At 31.4% G+C, this 15,866-nt stretch overlaps 1 protein-coding gene across 5 annotated transcripts in view; it reads left to right on the forward strand.

Annotated features, from left to right (window-relative positions):
* The window catches only part of LOC119634117 (tyrosine-protein phosphatase Lar), a 273,949-nt gene that overhangs the window by 73,661 nt on the left and 184,422 nt on the right, over positions 1-15,866 (forward strand). For 4 of the 5 annotated variants that reach the window (XM_038028064.1, XM_038028067.1, XM_038028063.1 and 1 more), the window contains exons 2-4: positions 7,489-7,530; positions 8,665-8,796; positions 8,955-9,116. In XM_038028064.1, the coding sequence (XP_037883992.1) occupies positions 7,489-7,530; positions 8,665-8,796; positions 8,955-9,116 (336 nt within the window). The remainder of the gene's footprint in view (positions 1-7,488; positions 7,531-8,664; positions 8,797-8,954; positions 9,117-15,866) is intronic. The other variant, XM_038028065.1, reaches the window with a different exon arrangement.

Raw genomic sequence — 15,866 nt, forward strand, 5'->3', positions numbered from 1 at the left:
AAAACTTTTCACTTGAAACCACACAGCTAAATATTGTTTCAAGTTTCCTTACAAATTACAACCTATAATAATAATAATAATTACGACGATTCAATATGTTGAACGAATGTCGAATATGTATCACAAGCATATGTATCACTTTTACAAAATTTGTTTGGCATTGTATAAAAGTTTCTTCCAGCACATCGACGACCGTGTTATTACTTTACTAATGTCTTTAACGGTAGAACGCATTTGAAAAATGTTTGATAACAATTTATATGATGGCACGTTCTCTCTTTCTCTCTCTCTCTCTCTCTCTCTCTCTCTCTCTCTCTCTCTCTCTTTTTATTATTATTTATGGATCTTCTTACAATAATCTAATAATTACAATGAAAAGAAAGCAAAAGAAATAAGAAAATTATATGTAGCTCCGCTCCATCCCAATTTTTGAATATACATTATACTTGAACAAGAATAAAGAAACATACAATGGCAAACGATTCGAAATCTTTCTATATACTCTCTGCAGAGTCGTTAATGCATTACAGACCGAATGAAAAAATTCTTTAGTATAACGCCATGGGTGTAATAATTTTGCAAATATTACAAATATTATTGTATAAAATAAAATATGATAAGCAAAAGAAATGCAAAAGAAAATTGCAACACAATGTTGTTCAAATTTTTGGCTACGCAAAAATTTTAATATAATAAAATTCAACTTAATAAATAAAGGAAGCAGAAATTAAAGATAATAAATAAATCGTATTTTGTTAAGGACAAATGCTTTAAAAAGGCTTTTGGTTCCGCATGGTTTTCTTAAAATATTCCCAACAAAATTTAAATTCTAAAGGCTCTATAGTTTATGACATACGTCAGAATGAATATTGCGTACATGACAACGTTTCCTATCTTAATAGTTTGGACATATAAAATAGAAAGCAAAAAAAAAAAAAAAAAGAAAAAAGTGCTCGGTTTTTAATCAATGAGATTGAGGCGTCCTCGAAACTGTAGTAAGATTTGCACGTTGTATAGGGGATATAACATTATATATTCGTTTGTAATTAATGATCGACGGCATCGAGAATTAATTACCATGCATCACTTGGCCTTTAAGAATTCTTCATTTATTTTCACAACAAAAAAACCAGATAAAATGAGTCTGATTTTGAATAATAGGAATTTGCTGTGATAGGAGAAAAATTTCAAGATTTAAATGAAAAGTCACTCACTTCAGCAGTCTCGGTAGCAGACTTCGACCATGACTGGCATAAAAGTGAATTCAATTACTGCGACATCAGATATGATTTACTTTTGAAGCAGATTCCATCGGTGTTTCAGCGAATTTCTTTACTGTCTGTGCAGTGCGAAATTTCATGTCTGTTGTGTTTGTCATTCCACATCTTAATGTAAGAAAATTAAATTCGGTCGGGACCGAGTCTTTTATACTCATCACCGTTCACCCCAGAAAAGGACAAAAGAAGTAAAAGTTTATTTGCTATAATTTATGAGTAATGAGCAAAAAAGCAATTTTTCATTCATTTTGAAAAACAGAGGTGGGCTCAGTTTACGCGATGCTGTGGACGTTCGGCCTTCGTACAATTGGACTCAATTTCAATACCATCCTGCGTGCAGGAACTTCTAATGTTTGTCTGTCCAATTGGACGTTGATAGCTTCATTTTGGCGGGCAGGAGAAGGTTTATAACAGACATTACACAGACGGATGGACAGACATGCTTAAATCGATTTAGGATTTGGGGCTGACTAATCATATATATATACATTGTGGGGTCGCTGATGCTTTCTTCTGGGCGTTGCAAACGTTTTCTCAAAATGAATATACCCCTCATCCTTCGGTGATGAGTATAAAAATAAAAAAGAAAAGCATTGTAAAGCATCTAAAAATGTTGAGGATATATATCTTCAATCTGCCCTTTTAATATTTATACTCTACGCTACTTGCGATACAAATAAATGGTAAGCTTGTGTGAATGTATTCATTACCTATTGAGGTGGATGGCCCTACCTATTAACATACCAATCGATCACGAATCATATTATGAGTCAATCTAACCGTGGCCGTCCGTCTGTCTATTTTGTAGTCTAATGTTCAACCTATAGGTGGCAAATTTTTAGACCTTTGGATGAAATTTGTCGAAATACGTCGAGGTGTTCCAAGCACTAACACGGACAATTTCATTATCTTTTTTATGTCTCCTACGATAACAGATCTGCTATACAGGATTACACCTCGTTCAAAATAAAGGAAGACTTGTAAAAAGTCTTATATTGGGGGGAGTGCAAAACCTGTGCTGACCTCATCCAACTTTAGCAAAATTCAATTTTCTCCTCAAACATCTTATTATATTTTACTCACTTTCCTTGCAAAGTAGTAAAAACTGTGCTACTTTGTGGTTTTACAAAGGGTTGTTAATGTGTAATACAATCAAGCAACAATTGGGACAGACAGCTAATAAGATAAATTTCTGATAGAGGAATAAGTGAATAGTAGAACCGATTAACAGATCATGTATCGCAAATGTTATATAAAGATATAAAGACAACAAAAGTTTCTCATTGCTCTTCTTTTCTTTTTTTTTTTTTTTCTTTGATCCGCAATCATTTTAAATGTTATGCAAACACTTAAGCAAAATAATAAGCGTTCTGGTGCAGAGTAAACAAATATTTGTTGACTTTTGCCAGCATGCATAAATACTGCCTATTACATTGGCTTATTTTTTCTGTCATTCACAACCATTATCAACATTTTAACATAACCTCGAAAACCAAACAGAAAAACTAGAAAAGAAAAGATTTTTCACCCCATACAACTGCGAAAACTGTAAAAACATTTAGATTTCAGTTCAGTTGTATGAACTTTCGTAACTATGATGGGTGTAAAGCTACACTTTACAAGATTAAGCCACAAAATAGATAAGTTTCTGACCTCAAAGTTTTCTCTGTTCTTTTTTTTTTTTTTTTTTTTCCTTTACGTAAAATTTTTTTTTTTTCTTTTTTACAGCTAAACAATGCTTTGCCAACATTAAAGGAGAGAAACACAGAGAGAACGCCTACTTGTATATATGTTATATTTTCTGACTGTTGTTTTTTCTATACATTCTTGGTAATGTAATAATTGTAAGACCATATTGCAGTTGCGTTTCTTCTTCGGCAGTGTGTGTGTGTGTTGTTATAGTCTGTATATAATAAAATGTATATATTTGTTATTGTCGAGTTATACGTAAGCCTTCAAATACACTGGCAATAATGCTTTGTATTACTGGCTTTCAGCAGCTTTTGCTTTAAAAAAACATAGTATAGTTAAAAGAGCTGAAAATTGAAAATTTTTATTAAATATTTAAAGTTTCAAAAACAAAAAGTTCAAGAATGTTAAGTTAAAAAAATGATTACAACGCACTTGCAGCTTGCTTTTGCTACTTTTGTATAAATTTTTGTTACTTCTCCGCCTTGTTTCTCCTTTAATTATGATTAATCATTTTTCATTTCATAGTGTTTATCTCTTCTATCTTAATTTGACTTAAGCAACAATATTTATGAAAGGTTAAACACCCATTTATATGGAAGTTGAATATCTCTTCTCTTTTCCTCTTTATTCGCGATGTCAGTCAAAGTTAACATTAACACTATCTGTGATGACTTTGATGATGTTTACATTACAAGTTTTTTTTTCTCTTTAATAAGCAGCTATGATGGATTATCGGGATAGATTGCATTGAATTTAAATTAAAATTGTTTAATTTAAAAAAAGTGAAAACAATACAGCAGGCCTGCTAACCTAACTATAACGATTCATATAATCACTTTTCGAAGTAAGGCATTACTACAGGGAAAGCAATCGAAAAAGTAGTTCGGTCTGCATCACTTTCAATAGCGTTTGTCCTTGAGCCAGAAAACGAAAGCAAATAAAATTTCATCAACATATCTCAAAAAATGCGCCCTACGAACGCAAGTGGGTTGCAGTTTCAACACCGGGAAAACAGACAGACACAAGAATATAAATTATAATAATATATAAAGAAGACCATGTCATATCGCCATAATATAATAAGAATAGATATAGAGGAAGGATTTATTTTGACTGGCAATCACTTTGGCAGCATATATCCAATCGAATTACGTCAAGTATAGCTTTTTAGTAGTTTTCGACTTAATATCAATTCGTGATAATAAAAAAGAATAAGAGCTCGAAGGCAATAGTGATATGGTAATCAATTGTACAGAAATTGCCTCACATTTTATTTTCAAAGATGGCTCATAAACCACTAAATATTTTCATAGCTATACAAGAAAAAAACTATCTCATTTCATTATACATCATCAGAACGCGAAATGCAAAAGAAAGCTTAACGTTAATGTGGCTGAGATAAAGAGAACAGTGATGATGTGATTGAAGAAATTCCTCTTTAAGCATTCTATGCTTGATAGACAAGTTATAAAACTTGAAAGAAGTAAAAATATTATATTCGCCTTCGTAGCGAATCAATGACACCCATCACCACAAAGCTGTCATTAAATATTGGAAACTATTTCATCAATAAGTGTGGCATAACAGTTGATCAAGGGTATCCTTTAACTATATATAGCTATAGGAGGAATTTTTACTATATATTTTATATTAGCATCTGTTACACTAACTGTGCAACGAACCGCGACAGCACAGCACTTCGAGATCGATTCAAATCCTTTCGAGGTAAAGTAGCTATGCTCGGAGTGTCAAACAAGAAAGACGACATAAACATGCCCTCCTTCTTCGGTAATGAATATCAGAATTAACATCGATGTCGTTGAATAATGATATACTATATGTATGTAAGTGTGCGGTTTAGAGTCTATGCGAGCTACACAGTTATTGCCTGTTCAAGCTTATATGCTGAATTTATAACATTGCAGTCGATGATGGAAATATCAAAAGATTCGATAAACGAAAATCGATTGAAGAGTTTAAGCGACAAGGATTGGCATATACATATTGCCATTTTAAATAATTGTAGTAAGTAATCATCTAAAAAGTTTGCCAAACGAAAATTCTATAGAAAAATTTCATCGATAAAAAAAACTCTTTTTTGATGAATGCAAAATTTTAAAAATTTTACTAATAATGATCCCGTATAAGGTTCAGCTTAATACATTTCTATTGTCGATAGCTTAAACTTTCCTTACAATTCAATGCTTTGATTTGAATTTTTAAACAGTATTCACAGATATGACCTTAATAATTATTCCTTTTTGATATTACCAAAGTTTACCGTGCAGACCACCATTTTTCCAGGTTATCTTTTTTCAGGTTTCTCTGCGGTTTTGTTCGTTTGCTGACATAAAAAAAAAAAAAAAAAAAAAAAAATATGAAAAAAAAAGCAGAATGTATTATATTACGGGGCGAACTAACGTTCGTTTTTGGTCCATTTCACTGTCATGTTGCTATCGCATTGTCATCATCATTTAATATGCGGGAATGCAAATAAATTTTCATTTTTTCGGTTTTTTTTTTTTTTCTTACCTCTCAACTCATATATTGTCCACATAGATGGTTTTTCGTAATATCTGCACATCTCCGCTTTTATGTTCACTTCTTGTGCAATTTTTTCTTCTTTTTTTTTTTTTTTTGGATAAATTGAAAAACTGAAGAAAACGAAATTTGCATATTATCAGAGGAAATGAGTGGAGAGATCTAAATGATATATTTTTTTCTCTATAAATTATAAGGTAGATGCAATAAAAAAGAGCAAAAATCGAGATCATAACGCAATTATTTTTGACGAAAAGTCTTTAAGCCGAAAATCATAGTAAACTTATTACTCGCATTAAGTCTATCTCGTATTGTTTTATTGAAGAATGTCATAACGTTACGCACGTAACTAAAAGGCGCAATGCCGACTGTTTTAATCCTTAGTTTTCCTCTAAGAGAAGAGTTTTTGTGCAGTGACCGTCAAGTTTGGATAAATGTTAGCTTGAACAAAAACTAAGAAGAAAAAAAAAGAAAAGGAATTTGAAGCCGGGAAATAGTTACGTTACTTTAGAATAACTCTATATAAAAAGATTCTGGGGAAATTTTTATGTTTTTCTATTTCACATGAGCCGCGAATTCGGCAGTTATTCCAGAAATCATAAAAAGAGACTCGAAAGCGTTTTGTAAGACCGAAAACTGAAGTTGCGTGGAATAGCGGACACCTTAATGGTATCAAAAGTGTACTTTTTATTCTACATGAGCGTGGGGATCGCCTCCGCTCAACTTTGACCAAAACCGACAACGGGTTGATGCTTAGGCAAAATGAAAACAGTTTTTTCATGCGATATGTAACAAGAGATGGAATATGGATTCATTACGAGACTTCAGAGTCAGCACTCAGTTGAGCGGATAAGGGGCATCCAGCGAAAGCTGTCGAAAGCACCCAGAAAAGTAGCCTGTACCGCTGTATCGTGCAAACTAATGGCCGAAATGTCATTAAATCTTGACACATATCCTTTGAATGTCGTTACTATCGAAAAATCCAATGGATTCTTACTTGCTGACACCCGTATGTCATCCTACGAACCTATTGGTCGATTTGCTAAAACAAGTCATTGTTTTCTGTTGTTTTGTTATTTTTCCGAAGACTTCTGGCAAATATTATCTTTAGCAGACTTAATTATTCTTGATGCATGAAGAATACCTTTTTTACACGTCCAATTTGTTTAAGAAGAAGCAGCTTACTTTTTGCTTAGTTTGTGGAGGATTTGTCAGATGAAAAAGAACGATTGTAGATTTTCTCACACAAGAAATGGATACAGAATACCGATGCAAAGTGTCACCGGCAGTCTTGCAATGATTTTGCTTAACTAATTCTTGCTCCTGGAATTGGTTTCTATTTCAATCTACAGTCACGGTAAACTAACGATTTGCTTATACCTGAGCGCGTTAGCGAAAACTTCGAAGCCGGTTCATATGTTTATAACAAACGGTAAATGGCTTCCAAGTGAAATTTATATTTTATCCCAAGTTCTTGTAACTTTCGTATATACGTTTAAGTTATATGAATTTCTTTACTACGAAAACTGTAGAACACACTATAAAATTTAATATATTCGAGGCCTTCAATTTGTTTGAATTATATTTATTATTTTCGTACATATTGATATATAAGCAAAAGGGAAAAATTGTTTTTTTTTCTTCTTTGAAAATGTAAAAAAAAAAAATGCATTTATTTGCATATATAATATCAATGGCATTGTATGGTTTAGCTGAAGGTACGAAATTAAATCAGAAAAGAAAATAGTATAAAAAATGTAAAAAAATATGTAATTACAAACAATATATATATATATATATATATATATATATACATATACTTAATAATAACAAAAAAAAAAAAAAAAAAAAGAATATAAAAACATAAAAAGTAAAATATTAACCAATGACATATTAAAAAAAATAAAATGAGTAACAAAAATAATAATATTAAAAATTAATCAATCAAGTCAATAACGTTGCTGTTAATGTGTTCCAGATGCAAATTTTTCGGATTTTCCTTACATACAATATCTAACACGTAAGTTCCTTAGAAAAAAAAAAAAAAAAAAAAAAAAAAAAAAACATAGTTGAGGTAACTGAAAAAGAATATTAAATATTTCCGCATTTGCAGGCTAAGTAAAGAAACTTTAAAATTACATATTAACCCAGTCTCGCATATTTTATTAATTAATTGATGCTTCGAAATAATAATAAAATTCGAAACTTTTAATGTTCAACACTGCTTAATACAAAATTGAATATTTTTAATTAAAAATCATTTACTAAAGATATTTTTTTTTTAAGCAACTTTTTCAATTTGCTCTCATTCTCTTATAATGTAACACCTTCTGCCCGCCCTAATATACACAACAGTTTCTTTTCGCTCCGCTATTGCTGGAAATAATACCATGAAACAATAAAAACAGTTTTCCTTTCGGTGATATTTTCACAATATCTTTCATCTTGTGTTTTGACTTTACCTTTAACGGCAGTAGTCAAACAAACGAATGTCGTTTCTGACTGTCGCAGTCGGTATATAGGCGAAATCAAAAAGAAACGGTAGAAAAAGCATTATCACATTTACAAACTTTACCCATATATGTGTACATACAAAACAGAAAGAGAGCGAGAAAGAGAGAGAGAGAGAGAGAGAGCATATGTTGCACATATTGCTTTAGCTGTTGCTTACTACAAGAGAGGTGAGGGAAATAAAAACAAACGCTTCTGTTTTTATAGTAAAGAAAACAAAAGCATAATACTCACAATGTCAGAGGGTGAATGAATAATATCGGAAAGAAGCAAAAAACAAGAAAACACCAAGAAAGAAAAACAAATGTAAATATATGCAAACAGAATACTTTTGAGGTTTTGTCACGAAGCAACATTTACAGTCGGTTTTCTTTAAAAATGGATTTAAAACACACACACACACACACACAGGCACACACACATAAGTCTGCTATTGGGTACTGAGTATCCACTCCTTTCACTTGACGTTCACTATTAAGCCAAGCACTTCGAACAATATGAGTATTTATCGATTTGAGAAGAGGAGAATTTAATTTTAAAATCCATTTTTGCAGTGTTAATGCTTTTGTTTGGATTTAAATTTAATTTCTTTGTTTTTCCGTTTATCTTATTTCCATACTTTTGGTTGACTCTCTCTTTATAGATCCACCGGAAATAATCAAGAAACCTCAGAATCAAGGCGTGCGAGTAGGAGGAGTGGCAAGTTTTTATTGCGCTGCACGAGGAGATCCGCCACCATCGATAGTTTGGCGCAAAAATGGTAAAAAAGTGTCAGGTAAGAGAGGAAAATTTAATTCCAATAAAAAAATTTAAAGTCTCAAGTATATGCGTAAGAATTTCTCTTCCTATTTCCAAATGTGAAAAATAAATTGCTTTTTCCTTCTTTTTATATTATATTTATTTCTTAATAATATTTATTTGCTCTTACGACAGGCACCCAATCACGTTATACTGTATTAGAGCAAACGGGTGGTGTTTCTATATTACGTATTGAGCCGGTTCGTGCCGGACGTGACGATGCCCCTTATGAATGCGTAGCGGAAAATGGTGTTGGCGATGCCGTGTCAGCAGATGCTACTCTAACTGTATACGAAGGTAAGAAGCATTCAGAATTACATAAATTACATAAATATAATTAAGTCTTTATACCATGTGGACAATTTCTGGTGCAGAACATGTACTTATAAAAATGCCCGCAAGGACTTAAGATGGACTTATTTTTTTTTTTTTGGGTTTTCAACGGCCCAAAAAAACATACGTAATAATATGATTTTTGCACTAATAACGAAACCAGAATTCAGAATTGCGCTGGCCAAACCGGCAACGAGAATAAATGATAAAATTGAAGGTTGTGTGAATGCGATTTTATTTGTGATGAAAACATGTGCGTGCACCTCAGAAAGCAATTGCCATAACATGCATGCATGTATGTGTGTTAGCGAGACAGAGACAACTTAGAACTTAAAACCTTGTGTAAATTGCCAATGAATAGTTTGCGTCTGCATAAGATAAATGCAAGCGATAGTTTGAACGCGCAAATTATCCTACGAACAGGGGCTCTTTGACGATTTTTTTTTTTTTTTTGCACAGAAGGGAAGGATGTAGAATAATAGTATTCGGATAAGCTGCGTGCGTGGCATAGATTTGTTTGTTTCTGTTCGTATTAAAATATATGTAGAATTTAAAAACTATTAACTTTTCTCTAATCGACGCGTATTTGAATGAAAAAAAATACAATTTTTGACAGATGAAATGATGCTCTTTCCTTAATACGAAAATATTCAAATGTATTTATCGGAAGTGTCCTGTGTATTTCACCAGAGAATTTGGTTTTGAAGACTCCACATAAAATCTGAATAAAAAAAATGAAAAGAATTTATCCTGTTGCCGCTGTCATGTTTCCGAATACCATCATACAATTATTTTTAACCATTTAAAATTTTGCATGCCCACCTTTATTATTTAATGCCATTCTTGGCTATTTAAAGCATCATTTAACCCAATAAAAAAAACCAATTGATATTTTGAAAAATGTACAATTGACTAAACTGCATTGTTAAGCTGTCAGGCTAATGGTTGTTGGAAATGTTTTAAGGTATTTGAACTAGACTTGGCACACCAGCATGTTCAGTCCTTGAACATATGCTGTTGATGTGTCGAAACTCTCACCTCCTCGTGGTGATTCCTGGAAATGAACATTAATTACAATGAGATATCTTCCGGTGTTTTTTTATAAAAAAAAAAAAAGCTGAATTATTTGAAGAGAAACTTAACGCCTAAAACGCCTTAGAGTTAGCATCTGAGATACACTCATTTAATACTTAAAACAGAGAACTCTAGTGTTTATATTCAATTTAAAAATCATTTCTAGTAGAAATACTTTCTAATAAATTTTGTTAGAAAAAACAAAAAAAGAACAAATAGACGACGAAAACTTTATATAAAGATATCTATTTTGTTTTTATCGTGACAGCACTTGATTTTCACTTTATTGATACTTATTTTGTTTTAACTTTGTGTGTAGGAATATGCGTGCGTGTACTTTTAATGTTTTTATTGCCATAATTGACGACAAACTTTTAATCCCAAAAGCCTAATCAACTTAAGCAAGATGTAAGTTAAAGTTTAAAATATTTTTTAAACATGAACATGTTGGAATATTTATACATGTAGATGAGTTAACGCAATGCTGACGAAAAAGTTTTTTCTTTCTACCGCTGATTCCGACCTAAGTCGCAATAGCCGTAAATTCTATTCCGATATGGAATTTGTTCAATCCTCAAAATGACGTATTACAAGGTTTAAGTTCACTAAAATATGGTTGTGATCTTTACCGGCTGTGAAAGAATCTCTAGTCTCTGTGCCAGATGTGTATGTGCTTTTTTTTTCACTTTCTTTTTTTCTCTCTCCTTCCTTATATAATTTACAATAGTCTAATCGTAAGAGTTATTTAGCAGAGAATGCTCGAAAATATTGTTTTTGAAATCATAATAATTTTTGCCTTATGCTTAAATTATTTCATATGATCTTCAGAGTTTTTTTTTTTTATCGCAATTCCAAGAGATGGCCAATAATACTTTGGAACAATCCTAGATTTTTGGCAATGAGTTGGTGACAAAATGTCACCGATAAGTCAACGTTTGCGTACATAACCTCTTAATCCTGTGCTATGAATTTTTGTCTAATATGGACATATTTCTAAAATGAATAAAACTAAAGAAATAAAAACAAAGCACAAAGCACTTCAATGCAGTTACTTACCATTTTTGTTTGTAAAAATGCTTTTTAAAAATACACCAGTGCAGCTGTGCTCTTATATTTTGAACTCTTATTTGTTTTGCATATATTTGCTACTAAACCGAAGAAAAAATTCAGAAACGACTGCAACTATAAGCCTAGAGAAAAAAAAACGGAAACAAAGTTTTTTGTGGTCAAACAATTTCCGTTCACCATACATATATACATAAAATTTTATAGAAAACGTTTTATATCACCCCCGACTAAGAGTGGCGATTGTATTAATAAAGTAAACGCAAATTAAAAGTGAACCGACGTATGGGATTTGTGTTGTAAAGGTTAGTGAAAGTTTCTCATTGCCATCCGCGTGCGAACAGCAAACAAAGAGTCTATAGCTAAATTGTTGTATAAAAACCTTTTAAAGTTTTTCTCATTGGTTTTTTTTTGCTTCTCTAGTTGCAACAGAAAACAGAAATTTATACGATTTTCGGTCGACGTTACACAGCAACTAGACCAATTTTTATATCTCCGGTCGCAAGAATGCGTGTATTAATTTTATTAGTGGGTTCGTAACATCGAAATGTAAATCTACGCATTAAGAGATATTTAAAAATGTCCGTCCGTATTGAAACCTACACCATTTTCTATATTACATTGTTCATAGATATTGTTATGAAATTTTGTCTCACAACATTTATCTGTCTTAAGAGGATTTAAATTATTGTTATATAAGCCTTTGCTTATTTATATTCTTTTATTGACTGATGGCACGCCCACAATTATCAAATCAGATTTGATGCTATAGGTAGAAGTGTAGTATTAAAAACGCAACTCGACATTAACGCAATCCTATACAGTGTATTGAAGAATGACAAAGAAGAGAGGCCTCAGCCAACGTGCAGTCAATTTTATTATGGAAAATATTTCTTTACCGCGCTAGTGTACTTCGCCCTATACAACTTGCTCCATTATGAGTTCATTTTTCCATTACGAAATTTTTGTTAGTGCTTTTCATCCCAAGCAAAGCTTAGTTTATTATGTCCGTTAGAAAAAATTTGCAAAAATAGTTTATTTAGAATTTTATTAAATTTTTAATATAGTGCTATAAATATATTTGCCGCTAACACTTTGTCTATATATATATAAAAAAAAAAAAGGAAAAACGGAAATATTTTTTATAGCTCTTGTAATAGCATATCTCTTCTCTTCGTTAGCGAAATTTAATATCACGGCATTTATTTCATACGTTATGCGCACGTATCACACAGAACAGATAAAAAGTAAATTAAATTCAAAAATATTCATGACCGAAACGCAGCATAGGCTTGGGGTTTCATATTTCATATTAAAACAATTTCTAGTTTTAGCAAATGATTTTTAATAAAGTTTTAAAATTTGACATAACCTTAAAATTATGATTTCTAGGCGAGAAAAATGGAATAAAAGTCCAACCCACTTATTGTGGCTACATATACGGATAACTTGAGAGAATTTTTCCTTACTTACAGAAAATATTTTTACTTGCAATTTTTTTTCTTTGATTACAGAAGACATTTTTATATGAGAGATTTTTTTTTCTTCTATGGTTACAGCAAACATTTGTGCAGATAGCAGTGATAATGTACGGTTCATCTACAATATTTTATATTTATATATAATCCGTTAAAATATGTAAACGAATTTAAACTATAAACAAAAATAATCACATTTTATTTATTCCGAAGAATTTCATAAGCAACTAAGTGTCACATCGCGATATGATTGGTTATAAAAACACCTGATAAGACAAGCATTAAAAAATTTTTCGAACAGGGAAGTAGACGTATAGAAAAGTTTCTATCGGCTTGCAAGAGAAGGCATCGCATGCAATGAAAGTACTATTCCAGATTTAAGCAACAATATAAATCACAAGTTTGTAATTAAATTCTGCAATGGAAGTTCCTGAGAGTAGATTACAAGTTCAGATGCCTCGGTCGCAATATATGACCCTGCAAATATCGCCAAAAAAATTCGATATGTAATTTTTTTTTCAAAAGTCCTCTTAAATGACTTTTCGAGAAAATGAAGAATCAGAACGTTAATAACTTAAAAGTTTAAGTCCTTAATTAATTTGACTAACTCTCAGTTCAGTTTATGCACATATATATATACAGTTTCATTTCAGTGTTTTAATTATAATCAAGTTTATATACTTAAAAAATTTGTTTACAATCTTAACCTTCTTTCGAGAAAATTTAGAAAAAAAAATTGTGTTTTAATCATCAAGTCCTTTTGCTTAACCGATACGATCCTTAATATCATATATATCTTAACTAAATTATTATTTTGATTTCATTTAGTTTTATTGTACATGTTCTATATTTTGATAGAGCACACACAGTGGGTGTTCTTGCAACTAATGTGAAACTCATAAAATGTACTTAAAGAGTTTTTTTAGTTTCCTTCTCTCTCGTTTTGACTTTTTGGTCAGGCACACCCTCCCTCCATCAACCGAGCCGAACTTATGACACTCATAATTTTCTGCTTGTTTAAGTTTTGTTTAAATATGCTTGAAAATTTTTGCCACTCTTTTTAGGTATTTGCGAAAGTATGATTAATGAATTTCACGCCAGCCATTTAAAATAAGCATAAAGTTTTCTAGAGAATTTATTATAAGTATTTAAAGCTTTTGTTTTTTGAGAGAATTATGCGAACAAACTTGAAAGTATATGTTTGATCTGGATTTCTTTCTTTTTTGTTTTCGTATAGAAATTATTTTCCACGAATTCCAGCGAACGACTATAAGGAAATTGTGCCAATTTAAGACAGAAAACATATTTTATAAAGTATTTGAAATTAAAAGTTTTAAAATAAAATTTAAAAGAGAAAAATTCTATTTTTATACCTTTCGCAATAAGGGGAAAATTTGAATTCTTTTTATATAGATGCATAGCTTTCCGGGTAGGTAAAACAATCGATTCAAATAACAATATTTTATTATTCGCCAATTTAGTCGCATTTTTATACGCAGTAATTAAATTTAGGCAATGCTAAGTGAAATATTTGTTATCAATATTTACATGTTCATGTTGTGTATGAAGCATTCTTTCACGCTTGAACATTTTGCCGTAGAGATGAAAGAATGTGCAGGCAAGTATTTCTAAATGAATTCAATTTTGTTTGCATTTATTCTCTAAAAATATAGCATTAGCATAATGCTATCTACGTATTCATAACGCGGCTTTTGGCACTAAGCCATTTGTGAAACAACAATCAATTCTCTAGTGTTACCTTTTTTTTTTTTTTTTTTTTTAAGTATATTCTAACATAATTTTGAATGCTAAGCTATTGTTAGCACCGGCAAAAACATCAGCACATTTAAGTAAATGTAATAGGTGTGTGGTTAGCTATGGCAAAACCATATTTAATGGTTGATTTTAGACCACTAATAGACTTAGAGAATCTGGTATGGCTGCAAACACTAATATTCGGCAATAAAACCAGTATTGTAGGTGTTAACGATGCTTTGCAATGAATACAATTTTCAAAGGAAAATTTTCTGAAAAAGAATCAAAATTGTAGCATACTTTTAGTTGATAGAAAAACATGCACATTTAAAGTCTGCTTTAAAGCATATATATAAATTTTTGTACGTCACTTCTCTCACCTTTGGTATAAGAGTATGTAAAGTTTGTTCAGATGCATGCAAAATCCAGAACGACTTAAGGCGGATCCACGCTTTTCCACATTCAGAATCTCGTTCTGAATCGGTCTAAACGTTGGGATCTGTCGTCTGTCGGTCTTTTTTTCTTGTATTCAACCTATAGACCGCAAATACTTTGAAACGTCTTCGTACGATTACCTGGATTTTGGGTATATAACGTTGTGACCTAACATAGTGTAGTGTTTTTGCTTGTGTTTGTAGTTCGATTCTCATTAAACTGATCGATGCAGAATCGCTTTTCGTATCCATTTAAGCTTGTCTGTCTGTTTATATGTATGTCTGTTTCATTTTCTTGTATTCAACCTACAGGTCGCAATTTTTGAGATAAATTGATGAAATTTTATTGGCCGTGTTGGACCAAGAACGAACACTATTGTTCGGCCATCGCACTACTTTTTCGGCCACCGATAAAAAGTCCAATTGAAAAGTCCAATCGATAAAAAGCCTTATTCGGAAAAGTCGTTATACGAATAAACGTAATAAACGAAGTAGCGTAAGGCATTTAATGGTGGGCCGCGTCGCACTATAGTGATTTTACTTGTTTTTTGTTATTTTTAAAAAGATTTTTTTGCGGACTTAATAATTCAAAACTAATACAATAAAAATATTTTTACATTTTTCTTAGCTTAACTTATCTATTTGACTTAACAACTCTTCTACAAACTATTAAGTTGTTGTATGTTTTAACAAAATATATGATAATGTATTATAAAGAATTGTTTATGTCGCGTAGAATATACTGTTTGTATAGAATACTGATTTTAAAACCCTATCATAAATTACGCTTTTCTCTCTTTCTCTCCGAACTGGCAAAACGACATATGTATATGTGCTTCGCGTACCAAGAAAGTATTATTTTTCTTTTAGTTTTTTCTTTGAAAGGGTAAAACGGTGGAGACAGAGAG

The sequence above is a fragment of the Glossina fuscipes genome, unplaced genomic scaffold (genome assembly GCF_014805625.2).
Source record: "Glossina fuscipes isolate IAEA_lab_2018 unplaced genomic scaffold, Yale_Gfus_2 2, whole genome shotgun sequence".
Lineage (NCBI taxonomy): Eukaryota > Metazoa > Arthropoda > Insecta > Diptera > Glossinidae > Glossina > Glossina fuscipes.